Genomic DNA, 26,136 nt, shown 5'->3' with positions numbered 1-26,136 from the left:
TTTATTTTGCAGTTGAACATCAAAGACACAAACCTATTCAGCTTTACTATTATTATTATTAGTAGTAGTAGTAGTAGTATTATTATTAGCTTTTAATGCAGCCAAATTTTCCCATGAGAGCCAGCCAAGGTAAACACATGCAGACGTGAATGTGGTTGCTATTACAAATGCTATGCACCTGTCTGCGATACAGACAGATAAATATTTTATTATTGACAGGGTTGCTGCCCCTTACATCAAACCAGAAAACACACATGGTCCCCATGGATGTTCCTGAAAGGTTAGCTTTGACTTATAAAGAATTATAAGTCTCAGGATCTTTGCAGTAAAATGCAGCAGCTATAGTCACAAATTGGCTTGCTGCAACACACCAATGATTTTTTAGGTGAGCCAAGCGCATTGAAAGCCAGAGTGTGTTTCCATCCCATCTCTACAGTACCACAGTAGGCGGACAGGATTTCTGGAGAAGTTGGAACTATTTCTTAGCAGGAGTTTAAAGCCATCTGTGTCTTTGTATTCATTTAAAGCTGAAATCTAAAATTGTGGATAACAAAAAACCTCCTCACATATCCCACAGTATCCATTTTTTCCCACTGGCCCATGCAGTCTGCGCAGTGCACTCAGTCAAATATTTTGGGCTGCACGTCTGCAGAGGAGTATTCATCCACCCTCACAGATTTGGGCACATGATGAAATGTGCGTCACTCTGACGTTTGCATGCAAAAAGCATGAACTGGCCTTTAGTCAGGGAAACAGTTCCTGGTGTACCCATCACCGATACGATTGCTGCCAAAGTCTAAATTCAGATGGTTTGGAATTACTCATGAAATCTGTAAGATGCTTAGACCAGATTTACTTATTAACACGATGCTACAATAGCAAAAAAGCAAAGACAAAGATGCAAAATATTACAAACTTTCTGCCTTATAAACCTTAAATCTGTGGGTAACAGGTGACTTAATTCATTTACGGTCAGATCCAGAACCTTGATGAAGATAATGTTAATGTGCATAAATTCACCCCAGATGGTTTTTTTGTGTGTGTTTTTCACTCTGGGGCTGCTGGATCAATGTTTTAATATTACATACAGAACATTCAGACATGAATCTAACAGATATTTCAATATTTCAATATGTTAAAAACAACTAAGAAAAAAGAAATGACATGAAAGTCACTCTCCGTTCAAGTGAGTAAAGGAGTGAAAGACTTTTTCACTGTGTGCTGATTTCTTGTAGAAATGTGACTATAAGCGTGAATATGAGCTGCTCTTCTCACTGTAAAAAGTAACTTGACTCTCTGTAAAAGAGGTTGCATTATTGAGGCATCATCCACAGACACTCCGCGTTAACTACAGTTCAATTAAGTTCAGCTCTGTTTGATAAAAACACCAGTGTTCCTGAGAGCCAGAAATATGTGGGGCTTGGGTCTAAACATGCAGGGTGAGGACTCTGAGTTAGACAGCCAAAGCTTTGGCACAGGACTCACAGCTTTGAGCCATCTGCCTTACTCATTCTTATAACTAGCTTGTTCTCTCTTTGTTATTTAAAATTAATGTTATTTCAAGTAAATTAACTGGTTCTTACATAGGTATTTTTTACCCTACTTGAGCACTCAGAGCACTTTATACAACATATCTCATTCACTAACATTCTAGCTAACATTCAACACTCCAATCAGTGCATCAGGGTTCAATAATTTGCCCAAGGAAACTTTGATGTGAAGACTGGAGGAGCCAGGGATTGAATCACCAACCTTCTAATGAGTAGATAATCTGGTCTAACTCCTAAGCCATAGCCGGATGAGGTGAAAAAATAAGACATGCCTTATTTCAGTATTAATTTAACTCAATGTGAGGCTACAAACTTGAATAAATCATGTTTAATCATTTAAATGCTATCCTCTCAAAACGTTACGCTCTGGAAGGGAATCCCAGACAAATATTTATGTGGAAAGGACAGCCACAAAAACATCCTTCAGTTGCAAACTGACACTGTGTGTCTTTCGTAAATACCAGCAGCAGCTTTTCTTACGCCAAAAGAGGATTTTGTGCTGGCACAGTCTGTTAGTAAATCTGCCCCCAAGTGTCTCTAAAATTCAGAGTTTCTTTTAAAGCTTTGTAACTGGCACTCATCCAGATGTGTTAAATACAAAAAATACGTGCAGTAATGATCAAACTATACCTGTTTTCCTTTCCTGAATTGACTGTACCATCTGCCAGGCTTTTCCCCTTTCCAGGATGCTAATTTTACCTGATAACAGACAAACAAAAGAATCACCTCCAAATTCACACAGTCAGCAAACTGATGATGACTAAATAGTGTTTACATCATGCAGCTTTTGATACAGCCTCCTGCTTATTTTTAATGTTAATCGTATTGCTCCAAAAAATAGCACACTGTATTTATGTAAACTAACCGACTGGAACTTCTTGTCGGGGTACAGACACGTCTCTCCCTGTGCGGTGAAGTTACAAAACACCTTGAAGGAGTCTCTATGGCAACCCTGGTTGGGATCTATCCAGTATTCGCCTGGATAGAGAGACAAAGAGAGGACCTCAGGGGGGCCAAGGCCACAGCAGACAGAAGCAGCAGAAAAAATCTACAGATTATCTTGAAATGAGACAGCTGTGCTTAACAGATGGCCAAGAACATAAACTGATGAAGTACCGTTGGGGAGATCTGGGTGGAGAAGCCAAAGCTCTTTGCAGGTGCGGGCGGGGCTGTGGTATGTCCCTTGCGGGGTGCGCAGACCTTCTACTTCGACTTTCATCGAGGATAGAGAGGCAAACACTTCCTCCATGCCTTGGCCCTTCTTTTCATTTAGCTGGCTGTCCTGCTCCGCCTGATCCCCTTGCATCATTTCCTCCTCTCCCCCATCTATGACCTCCTCCTCCTCCCCATCCTCTTCATCTTCAAGTGCAGCACCATCCACCCAGGAGTGATTTCTCCTTCTTCTTCCTCGTTGTGGCAGAGGGACCACACCAGCTGCTGGTAGTCCCTGAGACGGAAGTAGATGAAAAGACATAAAGAAGAATGGATTGAAGTAGCCAAATAAAGAAAAGAAGAGTCCAGATGCACACAGATCAATGGCAAAGTAAACAAAGGTCATAAGGTTCTTGAATGAACTAAATATTACTCACTGGGGGTCCTGGAGGTCCTGCAGGCCCAGTGTCTCCTCTAGGACCAATTGGACCCTAAATAAGCCCCAAAATGATCAGTCTTTCAGTTTCAGTTATGAGTAGTTATGGTGTAATATAATAGCATTGAATAATTCAGTTGTGTGAAAAGATGAACCTCAGAGTTACCTGATTTCCTTTAGAACCCTTCTGACCAATCACACCCTGTGAGAGAAATGAGAGAGCAAAAAAGAGGAAACACGGATGCAGAATGAACACTGTTCCAGAAATCTCCATGCTTATGTGTTTATAAGTCATGTAGGAAAATAATCGTGCACACTCACAGACAAACCCGTAGGACCAGGTGGACCGGGAGGACCTGATGGACCAACTGGACCCTGATATTACACAGTGGGGTGAACATAGTCAGCAGATTCCTTTTACGTGCAGTTAGTTATCAGAATAATACTGGAAAGCTTGGGATCAATGCCAGATGATATCTGTTTAAACCAATTAAAAGTATATAGACATTAAAAATAACCATCACGTTGTAGTTAATAAACAGATCAGAGTGTCCGCAATCATCAGTCATACCAACAATTTATCCAGTGATAAAAAGTGACAGAAATATGTTCTTATAATATTTATGAATTGTTCTTATTGTTAAAGCTAGTTGTTTCTTTGGTTTAGCGCTACACACTTCAAAAGGTGCAGCTTTTACTTTGAAGGTGAACTGTCTCTGTATCCAGCTTGCTTCGACATGCCTGTTCGATTTTCACTGTACATTTTGGTTAATGGATCTAGCTGATGCTCTGCCACTCCGAATTGCGTAACCTGTCATCATCCAAAGTGACAAGAGTAATACTAATGAGCAGGAAACACCCCCCAAAATGGCTCTTCCCATTACACAGTGTGAAGAACTGCAAACGAATTATAACTGACACAAGAATAAAGAAGATCAAAATCAGCATGCTAATACACCTTGGCAAACTTTCCTAATCTCCTCTGTTCATAATTCCCCAAGATCAACATCATTATGATTGCTTATATGCAAGACAGTAAAGCTTGGTGCTTTATTGTCTTATTACATCTTTGTCAGCAAATATAGTGAAAGCTTCACTTTTATTTCCACTTTTATTTTTATTTTTTTTACAGTGTAAGCTAGTCAACACAGTCTGTCTGTTTCACTCAAATAACATCATGTTTTCCCTCAAAGAAGCTCAGCTTGAATCAGCTTCATAACATGAAATTTATTGACCTTAAGATTCAAAGGACTCCCAAATAAGCTGCAGCAGTGCACGTCCACTGCTTTCAGAACATCAGTTAGTGTTTACTAGGACATGTTGCATTATTGTTTGGTCTCGTTGTGCTGCTGACAAACTGATAAACCTAATCACAGAGAAATTAAAAAAAATAGGTGGCAGATGCTGTTGATATAAATAAAAGATAAATATGGCAGTTAAACTAAATGTACTGCTACACCCATCAGTCAGACATTGTCCACCCTCTTCATTATATAAATAAAACACTTGTAAGATTTTGCTTAAGGTTGAAAAACTATACCAGGACACTGCCTTGAAATCCTGTCCCTTTAACTACATTTACATAATTACTTATGTGGGATTAAACCTTTGAGTACTGTAAACTTGACTTCATAAGTTAATGTGTCAATAATGTAATTTAATATTTGCTAAATTAGATATTACTATCATTAAATTAAAATGATGTCATACTTTTATAAGTGGTTATAGTAATTATTATTACTATTATTATAAATAATACAATTTTGCAATTTTATCCCATTGGAAGGTGGTTGCTAGGTAACATCATGATATTATAATATCTGAAATAGACATTTATATAACTGGACAAATTTCAGTTCTTTATTCACTCTATCAAAAACAGATTCTAAAACCATTGTTTGTAGCAAACTTTATACTTTGCATATCACCATAAAGCTAAAACTGTGACAGCACCATCTAGATGTCTCTGTGATTTGATATTGGACCTTCATGATACACATGACAAACCTCTGCACATCTTGTGTTATTTGCTTGGTTGGAGTGTGTGTTCAAGTGTTTTTTAAGCACCTCATCTCCCTTTAGACCCAGTAATCCCTGGTTTCCTGGTAGTCCTCTGTCACCCTTCTCTCCAATGTCTCCTGGTGGCCCTATCAGACCTATTACACCACCATGACCCTACAAAGATATCACAGATGACGTCAAAGAAAAGTCCCAGTAAAGGATAACTTGAATATTTGTGAGTACAGTATGAACGCACCTTGTCTCCCTTCTTGCCGTGGTCTCCCTTCAGTCCTGTTATACCCGGTGGACCCTGAGGAGATGAAATGATGAGTCAATTCAGTCCACTTCAATTTTATTTATATAGCGCAAACCACAACAACAGTTGCCTCAAGGTGTTTTATATTGCAATGTAATGTTAACTTTTATAGTTTGGTTTTATGTGCTATACACATATGAGTCTGGGTATTTTCTCATTTAAATTCTCTTTAGAATAATATCTGTTTTGCAAAAACATCAAACTGTGGTTTTAATGCAAGATGGAAGCGTGATTTTGTTGAAAACTTCTCAGATTTGCTATTTGATGGGTTATCTTACCATAGGACCCGGTGGTCCTGTCTGGCCTGGTGGTCCATTTAAACCCTGCTCACCCTGAAAGAAATAGAGACACAGAAATGATTGAAACATCATGTATTTCGTGCTTTACTCTCTCCTTCTGTGCTTTTCCTAAATTAACTCACTGCAGGCCCGGGGATCCCTCTCAGACCCTGGGGACCAGGCTTGCCAGGATGCCCCTGGGCTCCCACAGGGCCCGTCTTCCCAATGGGACCTTCCAATCCCGGAGCACCCTGCAGTGACAGAAAGCAAGTCAGCTTTCAGTCACTGCCAGTATTTAGAAGTTATTATTGAAAGACTTGTTTCAAACTCTCACCTTCGCTCCTTTCAGGCCTGCTTTTCCTTCCTTTCCTGGTTTCCCCATGTGGCCCTGGAGAACAACATTTTAAAACGTTTTAACCCGAATCTGTCATACAGGTGCAATCATGCACAAACACACACACATACGCACAGTGAGAATGCATTAAGCAAAAATACTCCCAACCTCTGCCCAACAGCAGAAGTTTTCATCTTCAGCTTTAACAGTAAATAGAAAATGAGGTTTCTGCATGCAGACAAAAGAACATCATAACAAAAACAGACAAACCCTTCGCCCTGGAGGTCCAGATGGTCCAGGTTCCCCGGGTGCCCCTGGGGGTCCCTGGTACATTTAAAGAAAAAGGTTAGATGGTCGGTCATTATGTTGCGTTTTCTTTTGTGTTCATACAGCAATCTACAGCTTACAAGTTTTCCAGGGTCTCCTGTGTCTCCTTTAGATCCAGGGAGGCCATCAACACCCTGATGGGGAAACAAAGATTGTGGGCAGAGGAACACATAACAGCTTTCAAAGCAATAAAATGGGGAAAAAAGAAGAAAAAAACTAGCCTGGTAGACGTCTGACTGAGAAAACAACAACTACAAAGATGTTACATAATGAGGATTTTATGTACTTTAGTTTTCAGTGGTAATATACGAGTTCTTAAATGAGCTCGCGAGGACCTTTGTTCCTCCACAGATCATCTAAAATATATGTTTGCCTGGTGTTTTCAAATTTAGCTCGGATGTAATTTCAAAGTTTGGTTTATTCCACATCTCCCTCTCTATGGGTCCTCATAAATTTTTAACATTTTAGTTTGGATTAATTCAAATTCCAGGAAACTGCAAGTGCAATGCAACCGAGAAAGATGAAACATTGAAGTCCTTTAAAAAAATAATGATTTTTTTTATCCTAGAAAGCTCTTTTTTGGTGAGTCTTTGTTCTGTAAAGTGGATGCATCAAACAGAATGTGGACGATAGATGAAACAGAAGAGAAGGAAGAAGAAGAAGACACTCACATTGGGTCCAGGCTCTCCCTGCTGTCCAAGGTCCCCAGTCAGACCTATAGGACCCTGCGGAGAGTGAAGGAGAAGCGCTACTACAGCAACATGTTGTACATCATAGAGTCTATTTCATAAATGATTGAATCATGTGCTGTACTACAGAAACAGAGTGCATCCGCTACGAAATAAGTCAAAAAAATATACAACACTTTTATGTTTTAAAGAGAGATTACTTCTCTTTCTAGTCATGTTGTATTCTTTATGAAATACTCCTTGAAATGTTCCGTAACCCAATTTTTCTTGCTTATTTGACTTTAATTTGATTTTCTGACTGTTTATATATTATGGAAATTAAATACAGCACTACGTTGTGAAGCTTCTGTCTCTAAAACCTTTAGCTAGTAGTTAAAGGCTTTAGCTAAATGCTAAATGTTTTGTTTTTTTGTTAGCCTTACTTATGTAGCTAGCCTGTATTTTCTGTAGCCCATATTCTTCAAAGTTTGATCTGTTGTGCATTAAGAGATCCTCTACTGCCAACCTTGATTGTAACAAGTAGTTTTTTGAGTTATTGTTGTCTTTGTATGAGCTCTGATTATTCTCTCTTTTTGGCATCAACAAGGCATTTTTAGAGAACTGCTCCTCACTGGATATTTTCTCTTTTTCAGACCACTCTTCGTCTGGAGATGACTGTATGGGAAAATCCCAGTAGACTGGCAGTTTCTGAAATACTCCAGCCTAATACCAGCCTATCTGGAACCATCAACAAATCTACGTTTGAAGTCACTTAGATCACTTTTGCTATCCATTCTGATGCTCAGTTCTACATGCCTAAATGCACTTCCCAACAGTTCCCGACATGTGACTGAATCATTGGATATGTGAAAAGATTGTGTTAATAAGCAGTTGAACAGGTTTCCAACAAGTGGTTGGAGTAGGAGTATTTTTCCTGCTTGTCTAGTACATTAAACAGTATAGGAAGGGAAGAATGTTCGGATACCACAAACTATATTAAACGTAATCAGGCAATCAAAGATTTTCATAGTGTATTACAGTGGTTTGGGTTGACTAGTATTATAATACTGATAAACACTTAAATAGAAAGTTTTTTTTTTAATGAATGTCGCTTACAGCATTGCCTTTGGCTCCATCCTCCCCTGGGGTGCCTCTAGCTCCTGGAGGACCAGACATTCCTGGAGGACCCGTATCTCCCTTCTCCCCTTGTTCTCCTTTTGCTCCCTAAAACAACAAAAGAACAGAGTAAGTGATCATCTTGGGTATGTCAAAGGAAAAGAGAAAAAAATGGAGTATTAGAAATCAATTAAAGGATGTCCGTGCCCTCCAAATAGGCAAACAAACTCACCGGCTTTCCTGAAACACCAACTGGTCCAGGATCACCTGCCTCACCATCCTCACCCTAAGAGGGAAGGCAAATTAGGTGTAAGATCATCTGGAAAGAGCATCAATATCTAAAAGCTGTTTTATTTGTTATTTTCTTTACCTTCTCTCCAACAACACCTGGCTGCCCAACCATCCCGGCACGACCAGGTGGCCCCTGTTCACCACAGAGACTTTTTAATTTCATCAAAACGTAAATCACTAAATGCAGATCCACAAATATGTCTGTGAGAGTTACCTGCCCGCCAATAGGTCCTTGAGAACCAGAAGGTCCTTGTTGTCCAGGTGGACCCTAAATCATGTGATGAGACAGAAATAAGTTTACTGATTATAGAAAATGGAGTGGAAAAAATGTGGCAAATAATAAAACAGATTAAGAGCTCACCATCAGTCCCACATGGCCACTCTCGCCTTTTTCTCCTGGTAGGCCAGGCATGCCCTTGGAGAACACATACAGCATTATATGACGAGAGTGCAGACTTTATTGTTTGCCTTCATAAAATAGGAGTCTCACCTGTAATCCTATTGGTCCTGTAGAGCCCTTGAAGCCTCTGGGACCTTCATCTCCTTTGGGGCCATACATGCCCTGTTGGCCCCGAGGACCTGGCAAACCATCTAGACCCTGTTATCCAGGGGAGAGTGAGAAATGTCTTTACGACTGAAATTGTTTATTTAACTTTCTGAAATGATGTAATTCCTGCTAAACCTGTTTGACTGAGAGAGACAACAAACTGTGAAGTATCAGTACAAAGTACCAAATGGAAATAATTTATGAAGGGAATGATCCGATGGGTAAATTATTTATAGGTCAGACCTTTGGTACCCATACTACTGGTAAGAATACAATACAGTTTCATCATGAAATACACACCACGGTAAATAAAAAACTACAAAGTGAAAAGCTAGCTGAAGAACTGACACTGACAGTGTAAACTGAGACATTTCAATTTTCAAAACCCTCAAAACAAAAAAATGAGAGAAGCAAACTCACTGGAAGTCCTGGCTGACCTATCGGCCCCTGGGGGCCAGTAGGCCCCGGAGGCCCCTGTGAGGAGAGAGGGAAGATGAAACAAACATTTATGATCATATTTTTGTGCACTATTGAGTATGTACGTCTGCAGCTCCAGACTCACTCCTTCTCCTTTGTCCCCTTTGCTGCCTTTCTGTCCAGGTTTTCCCTGCTCTCCCTGTGGACACATACAGAGGACACAGCTTATAACAACAGTACAGACACATACTCACCCATCCCCTCCGGCTCATACAGGTGCATTTGGTTTTACCTTATCCCCGTCCTCTCCTGCAGGTCCTGCAGGGCCCATTGCCCCAATCATCCCTACAGGTCCCTGATCCCCATCCTGACCTGCCGGTCCTATTGGACCCTTCTCTCCCTGGGACACAAATACACACATTTAATTCTTGTTATTCTGCACAAAACATATCAATAGTAAAAATTAATAATCCAACCAAAGACCGACTACTTTGATGGATCTTTGTTTTTCATGTATGCTGCTTATGAAAATGGACCAAATAGGCAAATATAATATAAGACCATAGAAGATTAGATGTAATTACAGGCTCCCCCTTCTCTCCCATTGGTCCAGGTCCTCCAATTGCTCCGGCCCTACCAGGCTGTCCAATGGCACCAGCTGATCCTGGAGGGCCCCTCTCACCCGTTGGCCCCTAGAAACAATAAGCACGCCATGTTGACACTTGAATGCTTAAAAAACAGTTTTTTATTTTAAGTCATTGTAGGAAAATACAAACACTCTACATAAATAGCATATATGCCAAATACTATTTAAAAAGTGCTTTTGGCTTTTTCTTTTTAGGTTTTACTTCAACCACACTACAGGGAGCTACAAACTGTGCTTGCTAGGGCAACAACATGAATGGCTTGATGTTTTCTGGTTTGGCTGTTTTAAAGAAAATGATTAGCTTTTTATAGGGAAAGGAGAATATTTGTCATACAGTCACCATTTCTCTCAGGACCATTTTAGTTGAGATCGGATTGTTTTATCCATCTGCAGCAAATTATGTTTGTCAGTATATTCTGGGACTTTACTTTGATTGTCAGCAAGGGTTGAGGGGGTTTACAAAGTGGCTTGCACAGGCAGTAGCGACTGTATCTATCAGCTTAAATAGTGTGCCACAAGTGTGATTTACCAAGAGGAAGCAAAAAAAGGGTAACAGCTGTGCCATTAGGTGATGTAGGACTGCATTAAGATCTGCTGGGATTACTAACCACGCTTGACTCTGATAGTTATGGGTTTGTATTCAAGATCTCTCAAGTGGTTTCTCTCCATTGTGTCATTTCTGTCTTTGTTTAAATTTTTATAGTGAATGTGTGAATCGGAAATCACCTGATCACAGTCTAGCAAAAATGGTTAAAATGATTGAAATATTCTACTTTATAACTATGCAACAAACACAAAACCAGAAGACATGGTGAAGACTCACTATGGCTCCTGGTGATCCACGAGGTCCCGATCCACCTTTCAGACCAGGAGGTCCCTGGAAATGTCACACATCATTTTGAATTTATATCTTATATTATTCCTAATCTTAAGAAAGTAAGAACTAAATATTAATGCGTGTGTGTTACCATAATGCCCGGGGCTCCTCTGCTCCCTCTGAAGCCTTTCATGCCTGGAGGTCCATTCTTCCCAGATGTCCCAGGTAAACCTGGGTCCCCCTGAGAGGAAATGAAAAGCATAGTGAAATTGAAGCTTGCGTTGTGTTTCTATAATACACTGTGGACCTGAGAATGTGGACTGACCTTTCCACCTTCCTTCCCAGCAGTCCCAGGTAAACCATGCTCTCCAGGTACACCTGGTGCTCCTGGGTGACCTCGGTCCCCTGGTGGGCCGGGCTCTCCTGATTTGCCCTGAAAAAAAAATATAACAATGTTACTGGCTCAGTAATACCAATGAAAACATTCAGCACATGAAGACGAAGATATATAAATTACAGTAAGGATTCACACTTTCGTGCTTACCTGAGGCCCTACCACACCTGAAGGTCCTGGAGGTCCAGTCTTTCCTTGGAATCCCTGCAGCATAGAAAATATGGAAATAAAGCATGTTCTGATGAGTTTTTGTGTGTGGGGAAACAAAAAGAACATCTTTAACCAATGACCCATGACCTCACTCACCGGCTCTCCTCTTTGACCTGGGTGACCTGGAAGCCCATCTTTCCCAGCTGGACCCTACACACAGAGACACTTGGTGAGAAATGAACAGGAGCTCAGGAAGTTAAATATGAGGTGGCAAAATACCCTTCACCTTAAACCTTTTAAACAAGTCATGAACCTGGTAATAGTTTAGAACTGTAGAATATCGAATAATCACTTAAAGGTCAAATTCATCTTCTAGCCAAAACAGGTTTTTTTGTTTGTATTTTTACTGTACAGAATTTCAGCTTGATCTACAAACTCGGTTTCCTCCTAACTTGGCCTATTTTTTTTCTTACAAGAAGAAGTTGTAAACAGCAATGAATCAGTTCTAAATGTACATCTATGTCAAAAATAAGTCTCCACTGCACCATTTGCAGTCCCGTGAAAAACTAAATGCACTCTTAATGCTTCCACAGGATTTAAGAGGATAAAGAGCAATCGGGAGTGGGTAATCAAATGCACTTGATTAAATGATCATCAACAAGCACAAACACCTCTATAGAAGCAGATGTTTTGGTAGTTTAATGGTCTGGTGCATTTGGATATGCATTAACATAATACCACAATCTTCCCGGGAGTGGATTTCCTAGCAAATTCACCCCAAGGTTAGACTCTACAGGCCTCGGTTAACAGGTTACATCTTAACATTCATGACTTTCTAAAAGAACATGGCAGTACAGCTTAAGTTTGCAAAGTTTTATCAGAACAAAGCAGAAGACCTCTGGAATAACGTTGAGAACAAAGTGGAGATGTTTGGCTATGATGCATGCACAGCACCATGTTTGGGGAAAACCAAACACAGCATATCGGCTCAAACATCTCATACCAACTGTCAAACACAGTGATGGAGGGCTGGGGATTTGGACTTATTTTGCAGTCACAGGACCTGGGCATCTTGCAGTCAGTGAGTTAAACATGAACTCCTCTGTTTATCAAACTATTCTAGAATCAAATATGAGATAATCTGTGACAGCTGAAGTTTGGCCGAAACTGGGTCATGTAACATGACCACGATCTAAAGCACAGCAGTAAATCTACAACAGAACGGCTGGAAAACAAAAGAATCAAGGTGTTACAATAGCCTGGTCAAACAACACGTCTGAATCTAGTTGAAATACTATATTGGGACCTTGAGAGAGCTGTTCATAAATGAATGCTCGCAAACCTCAATGAGCTAAAGCAAAACTGTAAAGTAAAGTGGACCAAAATTCCTCCACAATCCTATGAGAGACTAATGAAGACATGCAGAAAATGTTATTGCTGCTGAAAGCGGTTCTGAATCATGGGGTGTACTTAACTTTTCACAGGACTGCATACACGCCTGAGAAAAAAACTTTTTTTCACATCACTGTATGTGTGAAATTTTGTGAATGTGTCTACATATCTCTGTACTGCACTCACAACTGCTCCTTTAGGTCCCGGCTCTCCATTCCTTCCCTGTAGCCCTTGAGGTCCCTAAAAAACAGAAAATAGCCTATAAACAGCAAAATCTAAAGATAAGTGTATATTATATGTTAAAAGTATTTTTCTTACCCTTTCTCCAGATGGTCCTGGTGGGCCATCATGTCCTGAAGCACCCTATGAAAATATAAGAGAGAAGAAGAACATGGAGGCGGTAATGGGTAAAAATATTAAACCATAGCTAATGGTGACAGGATTTTGCCATTGGCTAACAATACAGTCAACAAACCTTTTCTCCTGATTTACCAGTAGGCCCTCTCGCTCCCCTGGCACCTCGTGCACCCTGCCAAGGAAGAAACATCAAAGTTAGGGCACACAAACCTGTACAGATCTGAGAAGGAAGATAGTGCTTCTGCAGAAGCGTGTACATTACTGCTGGGCAAGTGGCAACCTGTGAGGCTCAAAAACAAAAAAGTCAATGGGGAAGTGCCAAAATGTAATTTTTTGAACAGCCACTAGAGGTTTCCTGTTAAAGTGGGTCAGTGAATAAATTTAGAGCAGATGTAACCATATTTACAGCTTCAATTACAGTTTTTTTTTTTTGCCTCTATAGCTAATTTAGTCCTTCATGACACTGTAAAGGCCTGGAGTTTTTGATAACTCACCTGTTTAATTCATTTTGAAGGCTTAAAGTTCAAGGATCACAGCCTTTCTGCACACCTTTGACAGATGTGCAAATGCAGGGAGCTGTAGCAGCGAGTTTTCTGCCAGTCTTAAACTCCTCTAATCTGTGTCACTAAACTGTCTCTCTCGCCTGTGTTTGTTGTGTCTGATGCTTGTTTGTTACTTTGGTCTAATTAGCAGATACATGTGGCTATGCTCTTCACCCATAACTTCAGAATTTTGCTAACCAGGCTTGATCGCTGATGAATCGACACTCTGGAGCATGGGAGTGACAAAAGCACTGAGGTTTTAAAACAGGGCTTCACAAACCGATTGGTGACATCACCATGGCGATGACCATATTTTCTATACAGTATGGCTCAATTTCTTTCAAGAGAGGAGAGGACAGGAGAAGAAACCATTCTGGGAAAGATGTGAAGATGTGATCGTAAAATTCTTCATGCATCAGATTTTATCTGAATGGAGATGTGCTGCATCTTTCTGAACAGTGTGTCCGTAATGTGGCAGCGGCAATGTGCCAGTTTTACTACAAAGGTAGTACTTTCAGATGTTTATATGTGAATCTTTCTGTGGAGAGATTTTGTCACTGCCATAATATCTGTGCAACATACAGTCACAGAAATTTGCAAATGAGGTCAAAATAAGTTCAAAATGAGGGCTGATTCTGATGATTGCTGCTTTGTGAAAACTCAGTGATGTTGCAGCTGATGGGATATGTTGATAAGATGCAGGCCATAGCTGAAGACGTACAAAAAAGGTTACAAAAAAAGACAATTATAGTCTATGATCAAATCAGCCAATTTTCTTGTCCTTCTTCAATTTATATAAAAACTTTATAGCATTTTCTTCATTTGTGACTAAGAATTTAGCATAAAATATTGACACGTTTTACTTGACAGTACTGTGAAATTCAACTACATGCTATTCAGAAATTGCCACTAATTGTCTTTTGCAATATTAAACCTTTTTATTAGTCTATGTTCCAATATAGGACTTTGCAAGAGTGCAGGATTTCTTTTTTTCACTTTTTAACTAGCTAAAACTTTAATATTTGTTTCAAATCACAGAGTCTGATTCATCTTGATGGTAAGAAGGGCCACTGAAATTTTCAGGCTTTTATCTTTAATAGTTTTTGAGATACTCATGTTCAGACATTGCTGCAGATTTCAATGAGAGAAGAAAAGGCCTGAAAATGGGTCGATTTTTTCAAAAAAATGCCTTGAAAACTATTTGATATATGAAGCAAACATTTCACCAAAATCATCATATTTATTTTTGCACCATAAAACTTTTATGGAAATGAAAGATTCAAGCAGAAAGCCCGTGCTGATTTGAGCCAGAATGACCCCGATATAAAGTGAGACAATGCATCCTTGACCGTGTCCTTTCTGGCTCCCATTACTCAAATATCTGTTTTGAGATGACACTCACATTTGGTCCCCTCTGGCCTGCGCTTCCTGGTTGTCCTGCAGGGCCCTGATTTAGAGGACAAAAGAAGAATATTGAAGGAAAAAGCATAATTTTTCAGAGAAAATATAATCACGATGTCAAACCCTCTACTTACTTTTTTCCCTTTTTCTCCCAAAGCTCCCACTGAACCAGGAAACCCATCAGATCCCTGGGAGGAAAAAGACGCACAGATTTGCTTTGCGTACATTATATCTTCAACATCTGGTTTACTTTCATTCAGTTTAGTTCACCTTTGGCCCCTGTCGCCCTGGAAATCCTGGCAGTCCAGGTACTCCCAGTTTACCCTAAAAAGAGAGGCAGCATGACTCCTAATACATGTTGTGCAATATCAGTTAGGATTATTCAATGATACTTTTACTGATCAGCTATGATTTGCTCTGTACCTTCTCTCCGGGAATACCAATAAGTCCAGCCTCCCCCTGGGGACCCAACTGGCCTTTGGGACCTTCAGGTCCATCTTCGCCTCGAGACCCTGGAGCTCCATTGTCCCCAACATCCCCCTTTGCTCCCATCTCCCCCTTTGCCCCTGGAAAACCATCCTCTCCCTGCAGGCACAGCAAAGAAGAGGAGACAGGAAGACAAAGGAATGTCCAGATAATTTAACAGACAGCATAAAACCACAGATGGTTCTGGAACAAATTCATTATATACTGTATTTTAGGACAGATTGCGCTGTTTCTCTGTCTTTGTTACCTTCTCTCCTTTGCTGCCCTTTAAACCTCTGAGCCCATCTGCTCCCTGTCAAACAGGAAGATAGACAACAAAGCTGGAAGTCAACAAGTAAACAGAGAACACATGATACAATGTCACAGTTGGCTGTTCCTGACTTTAGCATATGGTGAAATCTAATGTGGAAGAATAACACATTTTGAGTGCGCTGACGAATCCTGATCAGTCACAATAGTAAAAACTGATTCCTCTCGCAGCACGTATACAATCTGTTTTTAAAGCTGGTGTGCTGGAAGCAAAAATATGAGAAAATGTTGAGGACCTGAGTCACTCATAGGGTCAAACTGAGATGACTGGGTCAGAGCATCTCTGTAGCAGTAGGTCTTGCGGCGTGTTCCCAGCATGCACTCCTTAATACCTTCCAAATGTGTTCCAGGAAGGGACAAACTGGGAACCGGCGATTGAGTCATCGGCGCCCATGGCACATAAATGCACATGTAGAGCTACAGTAGCACAAACTGCAGCAAAAACACGCTGCTGGCTCTGACAGGAAGGTGACAGAACATGCAGTGCATCACAGCTTGCGGCTTACAGAGCTGCATAAACCTTTCAGAGTACCCGTGCTGACCCCTCTCCACTGCTACAACGGGCACAAGAGCGTCAGAGGTGGACAGTGGAGCATTGAGATAAGGGCTGCTCTGATGAGTCATGTTTTGATTTACATTGCACATGCTCAGTGTGTGTTGTTCACCTGGGGCAGAGATGGCAGCAGGAAACAATGATCTGCTCGGAAACCTTGGCGTTCATGTGGATATTACTTTGGCGAGTACCACTTCCCTGTACATGGTTATAGACCACATACACACCTTCATGGCAGATGTATTCCCTAATAACAATGGCCTCTTTAAACGGGGTAATGCCTCCTGCTACAGATTATTCAGGAATAGACTGAGGAACATCACAAAGTGTTGACTCTCTGTGTTTATCATTAGCTATTATTAATCTCTGGCTCTCTTCCACAGTTGTCCTGCCTGCCTCCCCTTAGTCCCAACCAGTTGTTACATAGGGCTTCTCCCTCCCTAACCCTGCTCCTGCTGGAGGTTTCTTCCTGTTAAAAGGGAGTTTTTCCTTGCCGCTGTTGCCAAGCGCTTGCTCATAGGGGGTTTTCTATCATTGTAGGGTCTTTACCTGAAAATTGTGCCTTCAGGCTACTGTTGTGATAAAATGGAATTGATTTCAAATTCCTAAGACCTCAGTGGGATTTGTCTCTCTGACAACCCACTCACAAGTTACAAGACTTAGTGGTCACTTCAGTTATCTTGAGAAGTCCATGCTTTGATGAGCCTGTTTTGGCAACATAAGTTGCGGTTCTGATATTGTGGCTGATCAAAGTATGCTATATATATTTACTGAATTGTAAAAATGTTTTCTTTTTAGAACTTCATATATCTTCACAGAGAAGTTTCCTCTGCCAGTGTTGCTGTAGTGTCAGTTGATACCATGTGGTTACATACACATAAGATTAACCCTACCGATCCTCCTGCTATTGGTGCTTGGATAAATTCTTTGGCACAGTGTATGGCAATGGAAAGGATAACGTATTTTCTAAAAGACAAGTTAACATATTTCGATGAAATTTGGAAGCCATTTAAAAACTTTATAAAAGAAGTAAACATCGGACAACTCCTGCAGGAATGTGGATGAGGAGAAAATGGTTTAGTATATGCTAGCTATTTTTTTTATTGTTCATGTCTTGAAGTTGTATAAATACCACATATTGTACAAATGTATATATATTCTATGTGCTTTTTTTAAAATATATATATTCTATGTGTTTTGTTTTTTCTTTTTTTCTTTTTTTTTGTTTGATGTAGGTTTGGTAGAGAGCAGGGTGGGAGGTGAGGGTGGGGGAAAGGGTTTCTATTACTGCAGCATATTACGGGGAAAACAAACCTTTGTATGCTGTTGCAAAAAGCAATAAAAATATTGAAAGACAAGATTAACCCTACCAACTGGAAACCTCACTCTGCCTTTTAATATATCCAGAAATATACAAATTAATATATTCATATATCCATATGTCTCCAAACCAGGGTGCATTTTCTACCTTAACTCCTCGTTGCCCAGGGTATCCAACAGGGCCTTGGACACCTGGAGGACCCTAGAAATGAGCATATTCACATATTCTAGTCAGTTGTAATACCATGAAAACAACATGAATCCTCAACAGAGACAACAAACGTACTGGCAGTCCTTTTTCCCCCGGGGTACCTTCTCGTCCAGGGTGACCCTGTAGACAAGACGATGTGTTGAAGTTGAGCGAGTGCATCATGTCACAAGCGATCACAAAAGTAAAGAAATACAAGTGTGCATTTACTGACTGGGGGCCCGTCATTTCCTGGCAAGCCTCTCATCCCCTTCTTCCCTTGAGGACCCTGTGAGACAAAGATGAGTCAGTCAACTGAGATTCTCTTTGCTCTGAGGAAAGAATCCAAGTAAAAGACTCTTACTTTCTCTCCTGGCAGCCCTACTAACCCCTGAGGACCAGGAAAACCCTGGAGCAGAGACAGAGGATTAGCATTTCCTTACATACATGTATGCAGCTGAGTTACATTTGTGAGTGTTCACTGCTTTTACAATGATTCCAGGGTTGCCCTGCTGTCCGGGTGCTCCTACTTCTCCTGGCGGTCCCTGTCACAGAGGAGACATGATGTCATCAGAACAGATCAATATAGATCTGGGGTCTTCAGCTTTTATATTACTTACTATATTTCCCTTTGAACCCTGAGCCCCATCAATTCCTCGAATGCCCTGTGAGAAGAAAAAGGATGGCAGTTAAAGAAGGAGACTACATTTTTTATATCCTCAAATCTACTTATGTGGCCTCTAAACCAAAGCATCTAAAGCACATGAGGTTTTTGTTCAGAATAATAAGACTCTGGCTAAAGACGTGCATTGTTTTGTGGGCCGACTGTGAGCTGCTACTTCCTGTGTAAGATAATGTCTTTGCATGAGGTGTACTTTCTGCCAGTAACTTTTTCTGTCATATGAACTCTTTATTGCTACAAAAAATAATGTCTGAGTAAACAAAGAAGCCATACAGCTGCCATTGTTTAGATTTCTCTGGAACTATAAGCTGAAACATCATCAGATTAATCCTCTAAGTCCTAAGTGGAAAAGAGAAGTGAACAAATGAAACAAACATTTTACATATTTAAATATTGAGTTAAATATTTCAGACTTACAGATTTTTTTAAAATTCTTTTTTGTTGAGGAAAATGAGCAGAAATCACATGTTTGTGTGAGGAAAACATACAATAAGGTCCATAAGTATTCAAACAATCACTTTAAAAAAACATCAAACAATCGAGATGTGATTGAAGGACAGACTTGCAGCTTTAAGCTTTCAAGTATAACATTAACTGTTCAGGAATAAAACTTTTTCCTTTTAATAAAATCCCATTTTCAGAGGCTATTTCAGAAACCACGGACGTCACCAAAATATTGTGTTTCCTCCCTTGAGATGCACTCAGAGCTGTGCAGACTCTTTTAGATGTTGTGTGTCTCTTACCTGGCTTTCCTCTTCTTGAGTATAACCCCTGTTTTTCACCTTGTAACGGTGTCTCTGGACTGTAGGCCTTGACAATGATTCGTTTACATCCTTGATAATGTTCCTAGTTGGTTTTCTTTACCAAGGAAAGAATTTAGCACTCCACTTCAGTTGTCTTCCATGGTCTCAGGTTTCAAGTCTTTTGATGTTGATGAGCTGGTCAGTGCATTTCTACATTTTAAGAATCTACCAGATTGTTGGTTGTATCTGATAGGCTTATTTTGATTTTTCATCCTTCTTGACTTGCATCAACATTTCTTTGGGCCTTATATCGAGAGTTCCAGTAAACGACTACCAAGAAGAAGATGAACAATGCTGGGAACCAACTCCTGTCATGAGTTTAACTTGTCATGACTAGATGAGGGAACAGGACTCACAGCCATGAGGCTGCTTGTCACTCAACTGTCCAGTAACTTTTGGACATGTGAAAATGATGGACTGTGTATAAAAATAGCTGCTATTCATAAACAGTTGTAACCCCTGAATTAAAGACAAAAGGGTGTGCTTCAATCAGATCTTAATTGTTTTTAACATCCACTGTGGTGGTGTGCAGAAGTAAAACTATTGCTTGTGAAGCAATAAGCTACAATGAAACACTTTGGGTAACTTTTGATCAGTCCTGCACATTGTTTTAGAGGCATTTTTGTCCTTTTCTTTGTGCAAAACAGCTTCAGACTGGATTTACTCACATAAACTGTGCACGTCAGGTCTGTCGACAGCATTTCTACCACTTTTGCTCTTGCACTGAACTCTGTCGACGGCTGTTCTTAAATTTTGTCCATCTGTATACAATCTGTTTGACTGCGGACTGGTGACGTTCGAACTCTTTAGAGATGGTTCTATAACCAATTCCAGCTTGATCAGCATCAACACCTTTCTGTCTGGAGTCCAAACACCTGGTTGTCATCCCATGTGAATCTTATTTCATTTTCCATTGTACTCGTAATAGTAGAAGTTTCCCTTTCACTGATATGTAATATTCGATGGCGTTATAATCTAATGATATTTCAGGTCATTATTAGAATTTTTAAGTGTCCTTCAGCTGTAAGGAGGAGGGTGTATTTCCCCTACACTTTTTTTTTCCAAAGCTTGTTACATAAAACCCCTGGGACTGGAAACAATTTAAAAATGATCAACTGCACCACTGGTTTAGGTATACCACCTTTCCTGCTTGAGGCTTTTAAAGCGTAATGAACCAACATAAATGAATAAATTTAAACCAAGCAAAGAGCATTGTCGGATGCTGACAAGCGCGAACGTGTGTTGCTACAAGTGCAAACATACGTTACACAAAATGAAACGGCTTCAGGCCAGCAAACAGTCTCTTTCTCAGATAAGAATTACATAACACAATGTTAACAAATGGAGAAGTGGTGCAACTTTGTGATTAGGTATTATCTCCTGGAATTATCTGATAGTTACACCACAGCTGGATTCATGTGGCTGATGTAAAAGAGAGTTTTTTTCATGGCTAAACGCAGAGTTGGCACAGAGCTGTAATCACTCTTATCTTACATTGTCTGCTGTTGTTAGCTGTAGATGTTAATGTGTGAAAAGGTGGTGCATTAAAAATGACAAGGTTCACACTCACTTGCATGCCTGGGGGACCGGGCCGACCTCTGGGGCCAGTCATACCTCTGGGTCCCTGAAACACAGATCAGTTAATATAAATAAGATAATGTATCATGCAGTAGAGATTGTGCACCATCTTGCAGCCGCATTTTAGCCACCGCTTTCTGTTGCAAACTTAAGTCTCAAACTGACTGGTTCTTACACAGCACTCAAAGTGCTTTATACAACTTACCTCATTCATACCAGCCCTTTTTTCTATGCTTAAGTGCTTTCTATCTAACATTAATACAAACTCACAACTTAAGGTTAGTTTTATTTTAATTGGACAAATCGACAAGAGCTGCAATGGTAAAGAGCAAACTGCATCCAGGACATAAACAATTGCATCATACTACTATCACTATGTCAGTTCATTGCAAGTATCTGCACAAATAGCATGTTAACACAAAGCTATCCCAGAACCCAAAGTGATGGTGAAGCCGAGTGTGTGTTAACTCCAGTCCAGCCTAAAGTTCAACAAGTAACAAAGGCAGTGATGAGCAGTCAGGCCTGTCGCCTTTGTTTCTACCTGTTCATGTTTCTAAAGTCGAATCACTGTGGAGGTCGCTTTAAAGTGACTTTGGGCTAGTTTTCATCTTGGTTTTGAGTTTCTGACTTTGTGTTCGTATGCAAACACTAACAGAAAGATCCCATGTGTGTCCTCATTAGGACAGCAATTTGTGTTGGTGTGTGGGACTGTAGCATAAGGTTTATATTGTTAATGGATGATTATGTGACGGTGCGTTCCAGGTCATGTTACCGAGAAAGCAATCTAGTGAGTAGTGTAACAAATTACTTTCTCCGGTGAGTAATTAAGTAGCATACTGCATTACATTTAAGAAAAGTAACAAACAATGTGTAATACATCACTCACTGACTCCAAAAATGGCAAAAGGTCTAACTGAATATGCTGAATGGCACTAAGGTGTGTTTGTGTAAACACTCACAGCATCACCTGGTTGTCCTCTCGGCCCAGGTGGCCCCTGAGAACCCTGTTTAAAAAAAAAAAGCAAACATGAATAACCATAAGGAGAAGCACCTGCAAGCATGAAATACACCTACAACTGCCACGACCTCTCACCTTTTCTCCCAGCTCTCCCGGAGGACCTACAGGGCCTGGCTTCCCTCTGTCGCCCTGAGAAATTACACACATGGGAGTTGACAAGCGCTATTCAGAGTTATCTACTTAACAGGAACTTTTTCAGCCACATAACTTACTTTATGCCCTTTGTCTCCAGGGAGACCAGGCAAGCCATCAAATCCCCTGTCTCCCTTAAAGAAAGATGAAAATGAGAAAGTTAATGTCTCAGTTTAAGGAGACCCAAAAGTGAAGTGTGACTGAGACTTTAGCTCACCTTTGCTCCGGTCTCCCCTATTTCACCACGACCCCCATCTGCACCTGCTCGACCCTAAAAAACACACAGAGACCCAGACATGGTAGTAGGTTAGTCACAGAAATAACTACTTTAAATCCATGTATATAACAGTTTCAACAATAAAACTGTAGTAAGTATTCACACCCGTTTCCCAAGTCGCCCATTCTGACCGGAGATACCTGGCTGTCCTGGAGGGCCCTACAGGAAAAAGAAAATCATCAAAGGAACAAGATCCAGGTGATAACACAATTCACCATCGGCAACTTAAGAAACAGAGTCTAACTGGTGCTCCAGTGTGTTTAACTTACTGGTGGTCCCATGTCACCAGTGGCTCCCTTCAGCCCAGAAGGGCCTGGTGCACCCTGAGAAAAGAACATATTGATATTATTGACGTATTTATTTAATAGTAAGAATTTTAAAAAATTGCAAATATATATTAAAAAAAGAAAAAAAATGAAAATTGGAAGTGTTTGTTTAGGAAGAATACACACAGACAAATGAATGTTTCAGTTACATGAGCAACCACCCAACCTTTTAAATGCACATATGCACACACTACATGAATCAAATCTATGTTTATGCACTCTCATATATCAGGTTACAGGTGAAAAATGTGAACGATAGGTGCTATCATATGCTGCAGATATTCACATAAATATATTTAATACATATTACATGGTCCAAGGATAGGCAGTGTGTGCATATATTTATATACAGACACAATTGTCACTGCATAGGTCATTAATGGTTAAATAAAAGAGATGCACTCAGATTCCAGCCCTAAGAGCCCGAAACCTGCATTCTTTTTGATGTCCAGCAGAGGGCGACTCATCTGGTTGTAAAGACTTCCAGTTGTACAGAAATCTATGGAAAAAGCGGCCCCTGGTTCTGCTCTTGGTGACTTCAGTAAACATTTTTCTTGCTTAGTTTATGAGCTGAGTTTCAAGATTTTGGTCATAGGGAAGACAACATGAAGTTGATTTTGTAAATTATGGCCATCTTTAGATTATCCAGGATATGCTCACTGCCAAATGACTTGTCAATCACAAGTGCACGCTGACGGGGGCACACGCAAACTTTCGTAAATTACTCGCTATATCCTGCAAATGCTTCAACTGCCAAGTACTGTGTAAGAAATAACTTTTAAAATCCTCTGGGCTGTCAGAGTTTACATAAATAATGAGGGATGCACTCACCAGTGGCCCAGGTCTTCCCCTGAGGCCAAGTGGCCCTGGAGGTCCCTTCATAGCCAGCTAGGAGACAAAGAAGAACCAGTATAGAAGAGATAGTCTGGTTTTAATAATCTTCAGAGCTATTTTTAAGCTACAGTTCTGAGTAAGCTGTATGTGCAGCATGCAACCGTTTGTATACCTTGGTCTGCTGCAGGATGGCCTGAGCTTGTGCTTCTTGTGCAGAAACCACAGAACCTGTCTTTGGATCGCCACCTGAGTGGAACTACACACAGAGGCAAAGACACCCACACAGTTGAGCGGACATGATACTCACAAGTTAAACTAAATACTCCTCCCAGTGGCCATTGCATTGCACTGCTGCTCTGGTCTTGCATAAGAAGGTGCAGATGGAAGGCATTTTGAAGCCAGAATAAATAAGCTGTAAAACGTTTCATTGTTTTATGATTCTGACAGCAACATGAATGCTATGCTGTGGGACTGACAGCCACCAGATCTCAGCACAAGTGATACATTTTTAAAGAGATCAGTAAAATAAATGATCACCCTCAATCACCTGATTTGACACAGAAACTGCACCAAATATATTTTGCTGTAAACAAAAACGTGCACTATAAAAGCTTTCAGAGGCAAACAGATGGATCATTTCTGTAACTACCTCCAAACAACCCATTCCTCTGGCATTACTGCCATTCAAACATTCCCATTTGCCCTAAGGTTTTGTTGAAGGTTAACAGGACCAAATGACTGCTGCAGCAACATTAATGCAGCTTGTTAGCCTCGGGCAACGCTGTGCTATCTTTGTGTTACCGGTATAAGCATGATGTTTCCTGGGGGACCTGGTATCCCATCAACACCATTAAGGCCTGGCCGCCCCGGAGGACCCTGACAGGAGAGATATGAGAACATTTATGGAGACTTGTCGATGTGTGGAGCACTCAGCCATTCACTCAGAATACAGAGGGCAGTCCTCACCGGCTCTCCAGCGTCTCCTCGAGGTCCCACCGGTCCCGTGACTCCAGGAGGCCCCGGCTCTCCCTGCAAATACACAGATAAGCAGTCAGCAAGTCAGTATGACTGAATCTATTTAATCTGAACAATTAAAACGTTTGTTCTTTTTCTTAAATAGTGAATGAAATTGGGTTTCATGTTATATCTCATGCAGTAAGCATCGCTAACCTCGGGCCCTGGAGGTCCATAGGGTCCTGTGATCTGTGTTCCCTAAAAATTTCACATCAAAAAAAGTTTTTACATTCAGGTTATTTTGGTAAAATACAACCACTCAAACCTCTTAAAACAGGATTTGTATGCACGCTGTACCTGATACCTGAGCAGATATTAGTTAACAGTAATTGTTAATATTAATATTGTAGAGATAGATAGATAGATAGATAGATAGATAGATAGATAGATAGATAGATAGATAGATAGATAGATAGATATAAAATTTAAGCACCTAGCCATGAAGTCCACCTTTACAAACAATTATGAAATTATGTATGTAAAGTTACAGAGCGGGGTATGTAAAACGATACAAAAGTTGCTAAAAAGCTGCTGATGCAATAACCATAGAGTTCGAACCCTCCTTTGACATTAAAATCTGCAGAGTTTTCTGTCTCATTCTCTTGTGTCAGTTTCCCCAGCTCTCCACGTGTCTGCATTTCCTGTTTACTTTCTAGTCTCACTTCCTGTTTTATTTTGGTAGTTATTTGTCTCTGGTGTCTGATGTCCAATTTTGCTTTCCCCCTCTTGTATTGTCGTCTGCGGCTATTTACACCTGTGCCTTGTTGCCCTTCTGTGTCCAGTCGTCTACAGTCAGTCTTTGTCTGACCATCTGTTAATCCTTCAGGCATTTATTAACTTGCCGCCGGTCATTTATCTCACCTATTCTTGCATCCCTTCACTGACTTTTAGTGAAATTTAGAATGGACTTTAAAATTCTGTCGATTCATATAAAGCTCTACATGGACAGGTCGCTGCTTATATAGCAGAGCTTCTGAAACCTTATCACGGCAGCTGGCCTCTCATCCTCTAACAGGTCTAAAACATGTAATAGACACGCCGGTCCACTGAGCCCGTTTTACGTTGTGGAGAGGCAAACTGTGAAATGGACACGTATGCAGAAGTTGCAGTACCAGCAAAGGGAGATAAAATCTTTGAGGCAAAGAATTCAGTAGTGAACGAAACAAGTATGAAGTACAATCCAGGGCCGTTAATCACCAGAAGTTATCAAGTGCTTTAGAGACAGGTGCATTTACACTTCAGCTCCCCAACAAAAAACATTTTTAAAGTACATGAAATACACGAAAAACTGAGAGGTGTGTTTTGTGGCGTTAACTCGTTATTGTGGAAAGTAAAAGTCACAGTGTTTTAATGTTCATTAAAAAGTGTTCAGAATGTGTAAACTGATGAAGTATCATCTCTTTTCTTACCGCTCCCAAATACCCTGGCTCTCCTTTCTGTCCTTTCTCTGGTATATCCTGACAAGAAGAGTGAGCATCATTATTG

General features: G+C 40.4%; 1 protein-coding gene across 1 annotated transcript in view; it reads right to left on the bottom strand.

The window, feature by feature from the left end:
* LOC100698530 (collagen alpha-1(XI) chain) overlaps positions 1–26,136 on the bottom strand; it is a 42,761-nt gene that overhangs the window by 2,236 nt on the left and 14,389 nt on the right. The window contains exons 9-64 of the mRNA XM_003457765.5: positions 26,061–26,108; positions 24,808–24,849; positions 24,604–24,666; positions 24,439–24,513; positions 23,810–23,893; positions 23,635–23,691; positions 22,747–22,800; positions 22,583–22,636; positions 22,418–22,471; positions 22,281–22,334; positions 22,144–22,197; positions 22,010–22,054; positions 21,043–21,096; positions 18,608–18,652; positions 18,479–18,532; positions 18,352–18,396; positions 18,223–18,276; positions 18,087–18,131; positions 17,949–18,002; positions 15,866–15,910; positions 15,556–15,717; positions 15,403–15,456; positions 15,267–15,320; positions 15,134–15,178; positions 13,308–13,361; positions 13,151–13,195; positions 13,019–13,072; positions 11,597–11,650; positions 11,441–11,494; positions 11,222–11,329; positions 11,048–11,137; positions 10,903–10,956; positions 10,018–10,125; positions 9,726–9,833; positions 9,579–9,632; positions 9,437–9,490; positions 8,960–9,067; positions 8,831–8,884; positions 8,684–8,737; positions 8,549–8,602; positions 8,411–8,464; positions 8,179–8,286; positions 7,066–7,119; positions 6,475–6,528; positions 6,338–6,391; positions 6,068–6,121; positions 5,877–5,984; positions 5,734–5,787; positions 5,396–5,449; positions 5,206–5,313; positions 3,460–3,513; positions 3,305–3,340; positions 3,140–3,193; positions 2,667–2,997; positions 2,416–2,528; positions 2,181–2,249 (exon numbers count right to left, since the gene is read on the bottom strand). Coding sequence (XP_003457813.2) covers positions 2,181–2,249; positions 2,416–2,528; positions 2,667–2,997; positions 3,140–3,193; positions 3,305–3,340; positions 3,460–3,513; positions 5,206–5,313; positions 5,396–5,449; positions 5,734–5,787; positions 5,877–5,984; positions 6,068–6,121; positions 6,338–6,391; positions 6,475–6,528; positions 7,066–7,119; positions 8,179–8,286; positions 8,411–8,464; positions 8,549–8,602; positions 8,684–8,737; positions 8,831–8,884; positions 8,960–9,067; positions 9,437–9,490; positions 9,579–9,632; positions 9,726–9,833; positions 10,018–10,125; positions 10,903–10,956; positions 11,048–11,137; positions 11,222–11,329; positions 11,441–11,494; positions 11,597–11,650; positions 13,019–13,072; positions 13,151–13,195; positions 13,308–13,361; positions 15,134–15,178; positions 15,267–15,320; positions 15,403–15,456; positions 15,556–15,717; positions 15,866–15,910; positions 17,949–18,002; positions 18,087–18,131; positions 18,223–18,276; positions 18,352–18,396; positions 18,479–18,532; positions 18,608–18,652; positions 21,043–21,096; positions 22,010–22,054; positions 22,144–22,197; positions 22,281–22,334; positions 22,418–22,471; positions 22,583–22,636; positions 22,747–22,800; positions 23,635–23,691; positions 23,810–23,893; positions 24,439–24,513; positions 24,604–24,666; positions 24,808–24,849; positions 26,061–26,108 — 3,861 coding nt within the window. The remainder of the gene's footprint in view (positions 1–2,180; positions 2,250–2,415; positions 2,529–2,666; positions 2,998–3,139; positions 3,194–3,304; positions 3,341–3,459; positions 3,514–5,205; positions 5,314–5,395; positions 5,450–5,733; positions 5,788–5,876; positions 5,985–6,067; positions 6,122–6,337; positions 6,392–6,474; positions 6,529–7,065; positions 7,120–8,178; positions 8,287–8,410; positions 8,465–8,548; positions 8,603–8,683; positions 8,738–8,830; positions 8,885–8,959; positions 9,068–9,436; positions 9,491–9,578; positions 9,633–9,725; positions 9,834–10,017; positions 10,126–10,902; positions 10,957–11,047; positions 11,138–11,221; positions 11,330–11,440; positions 11,495–11,596; positions 11,651–13,018; positions 13,073–13,150; positions 13,196–13,307; positions 13,362–15,133; positions 15,179–15,266; positions 15,321–15,402; positions 15,457–15,555; positions 15,718–15,865; positions 15,911–17,948; positions 18,003–18,086; positions 18,132–18,222; positions 18,277–18,351; positions 18,397–18,478; positions 18,533–18,607; positions 18,653–21,042; positions 21,097–22,009; positions 22,055–22,143; positions 22,198–22,280; positions 22,335–22,417; positions 22,472–22,582; positions 22,637–22,746; positions 22,801–23,634; positions 23,692–23,809; positions 23,894–24,438; positions 24,514–24,603; positions 24,667–24,807; positions 24,850–26,060; positions 26,109–26,136) is intronic.

Source organism: Oreochromis niloticus, linkage group LG6, assembly GCF_001858045.2.
Source record: "Oreochromis niloticus isolate F11D_XX linkage group LG6, O_niloticus_UMD_NMBU, whole genome shotgun sequence".
Lineage (NCBI taxonomy): Eukaryota > Metazoa > Chordata > Actinopteri > Cichliformes > Cichlidae > Oreochromis > Oreochromis niloticus.
The sequence above is the reverse complement of the archived record's forward strand: the minus strand, read 5'-3'. Positions and strand labels throughout refer to the sequence as shown.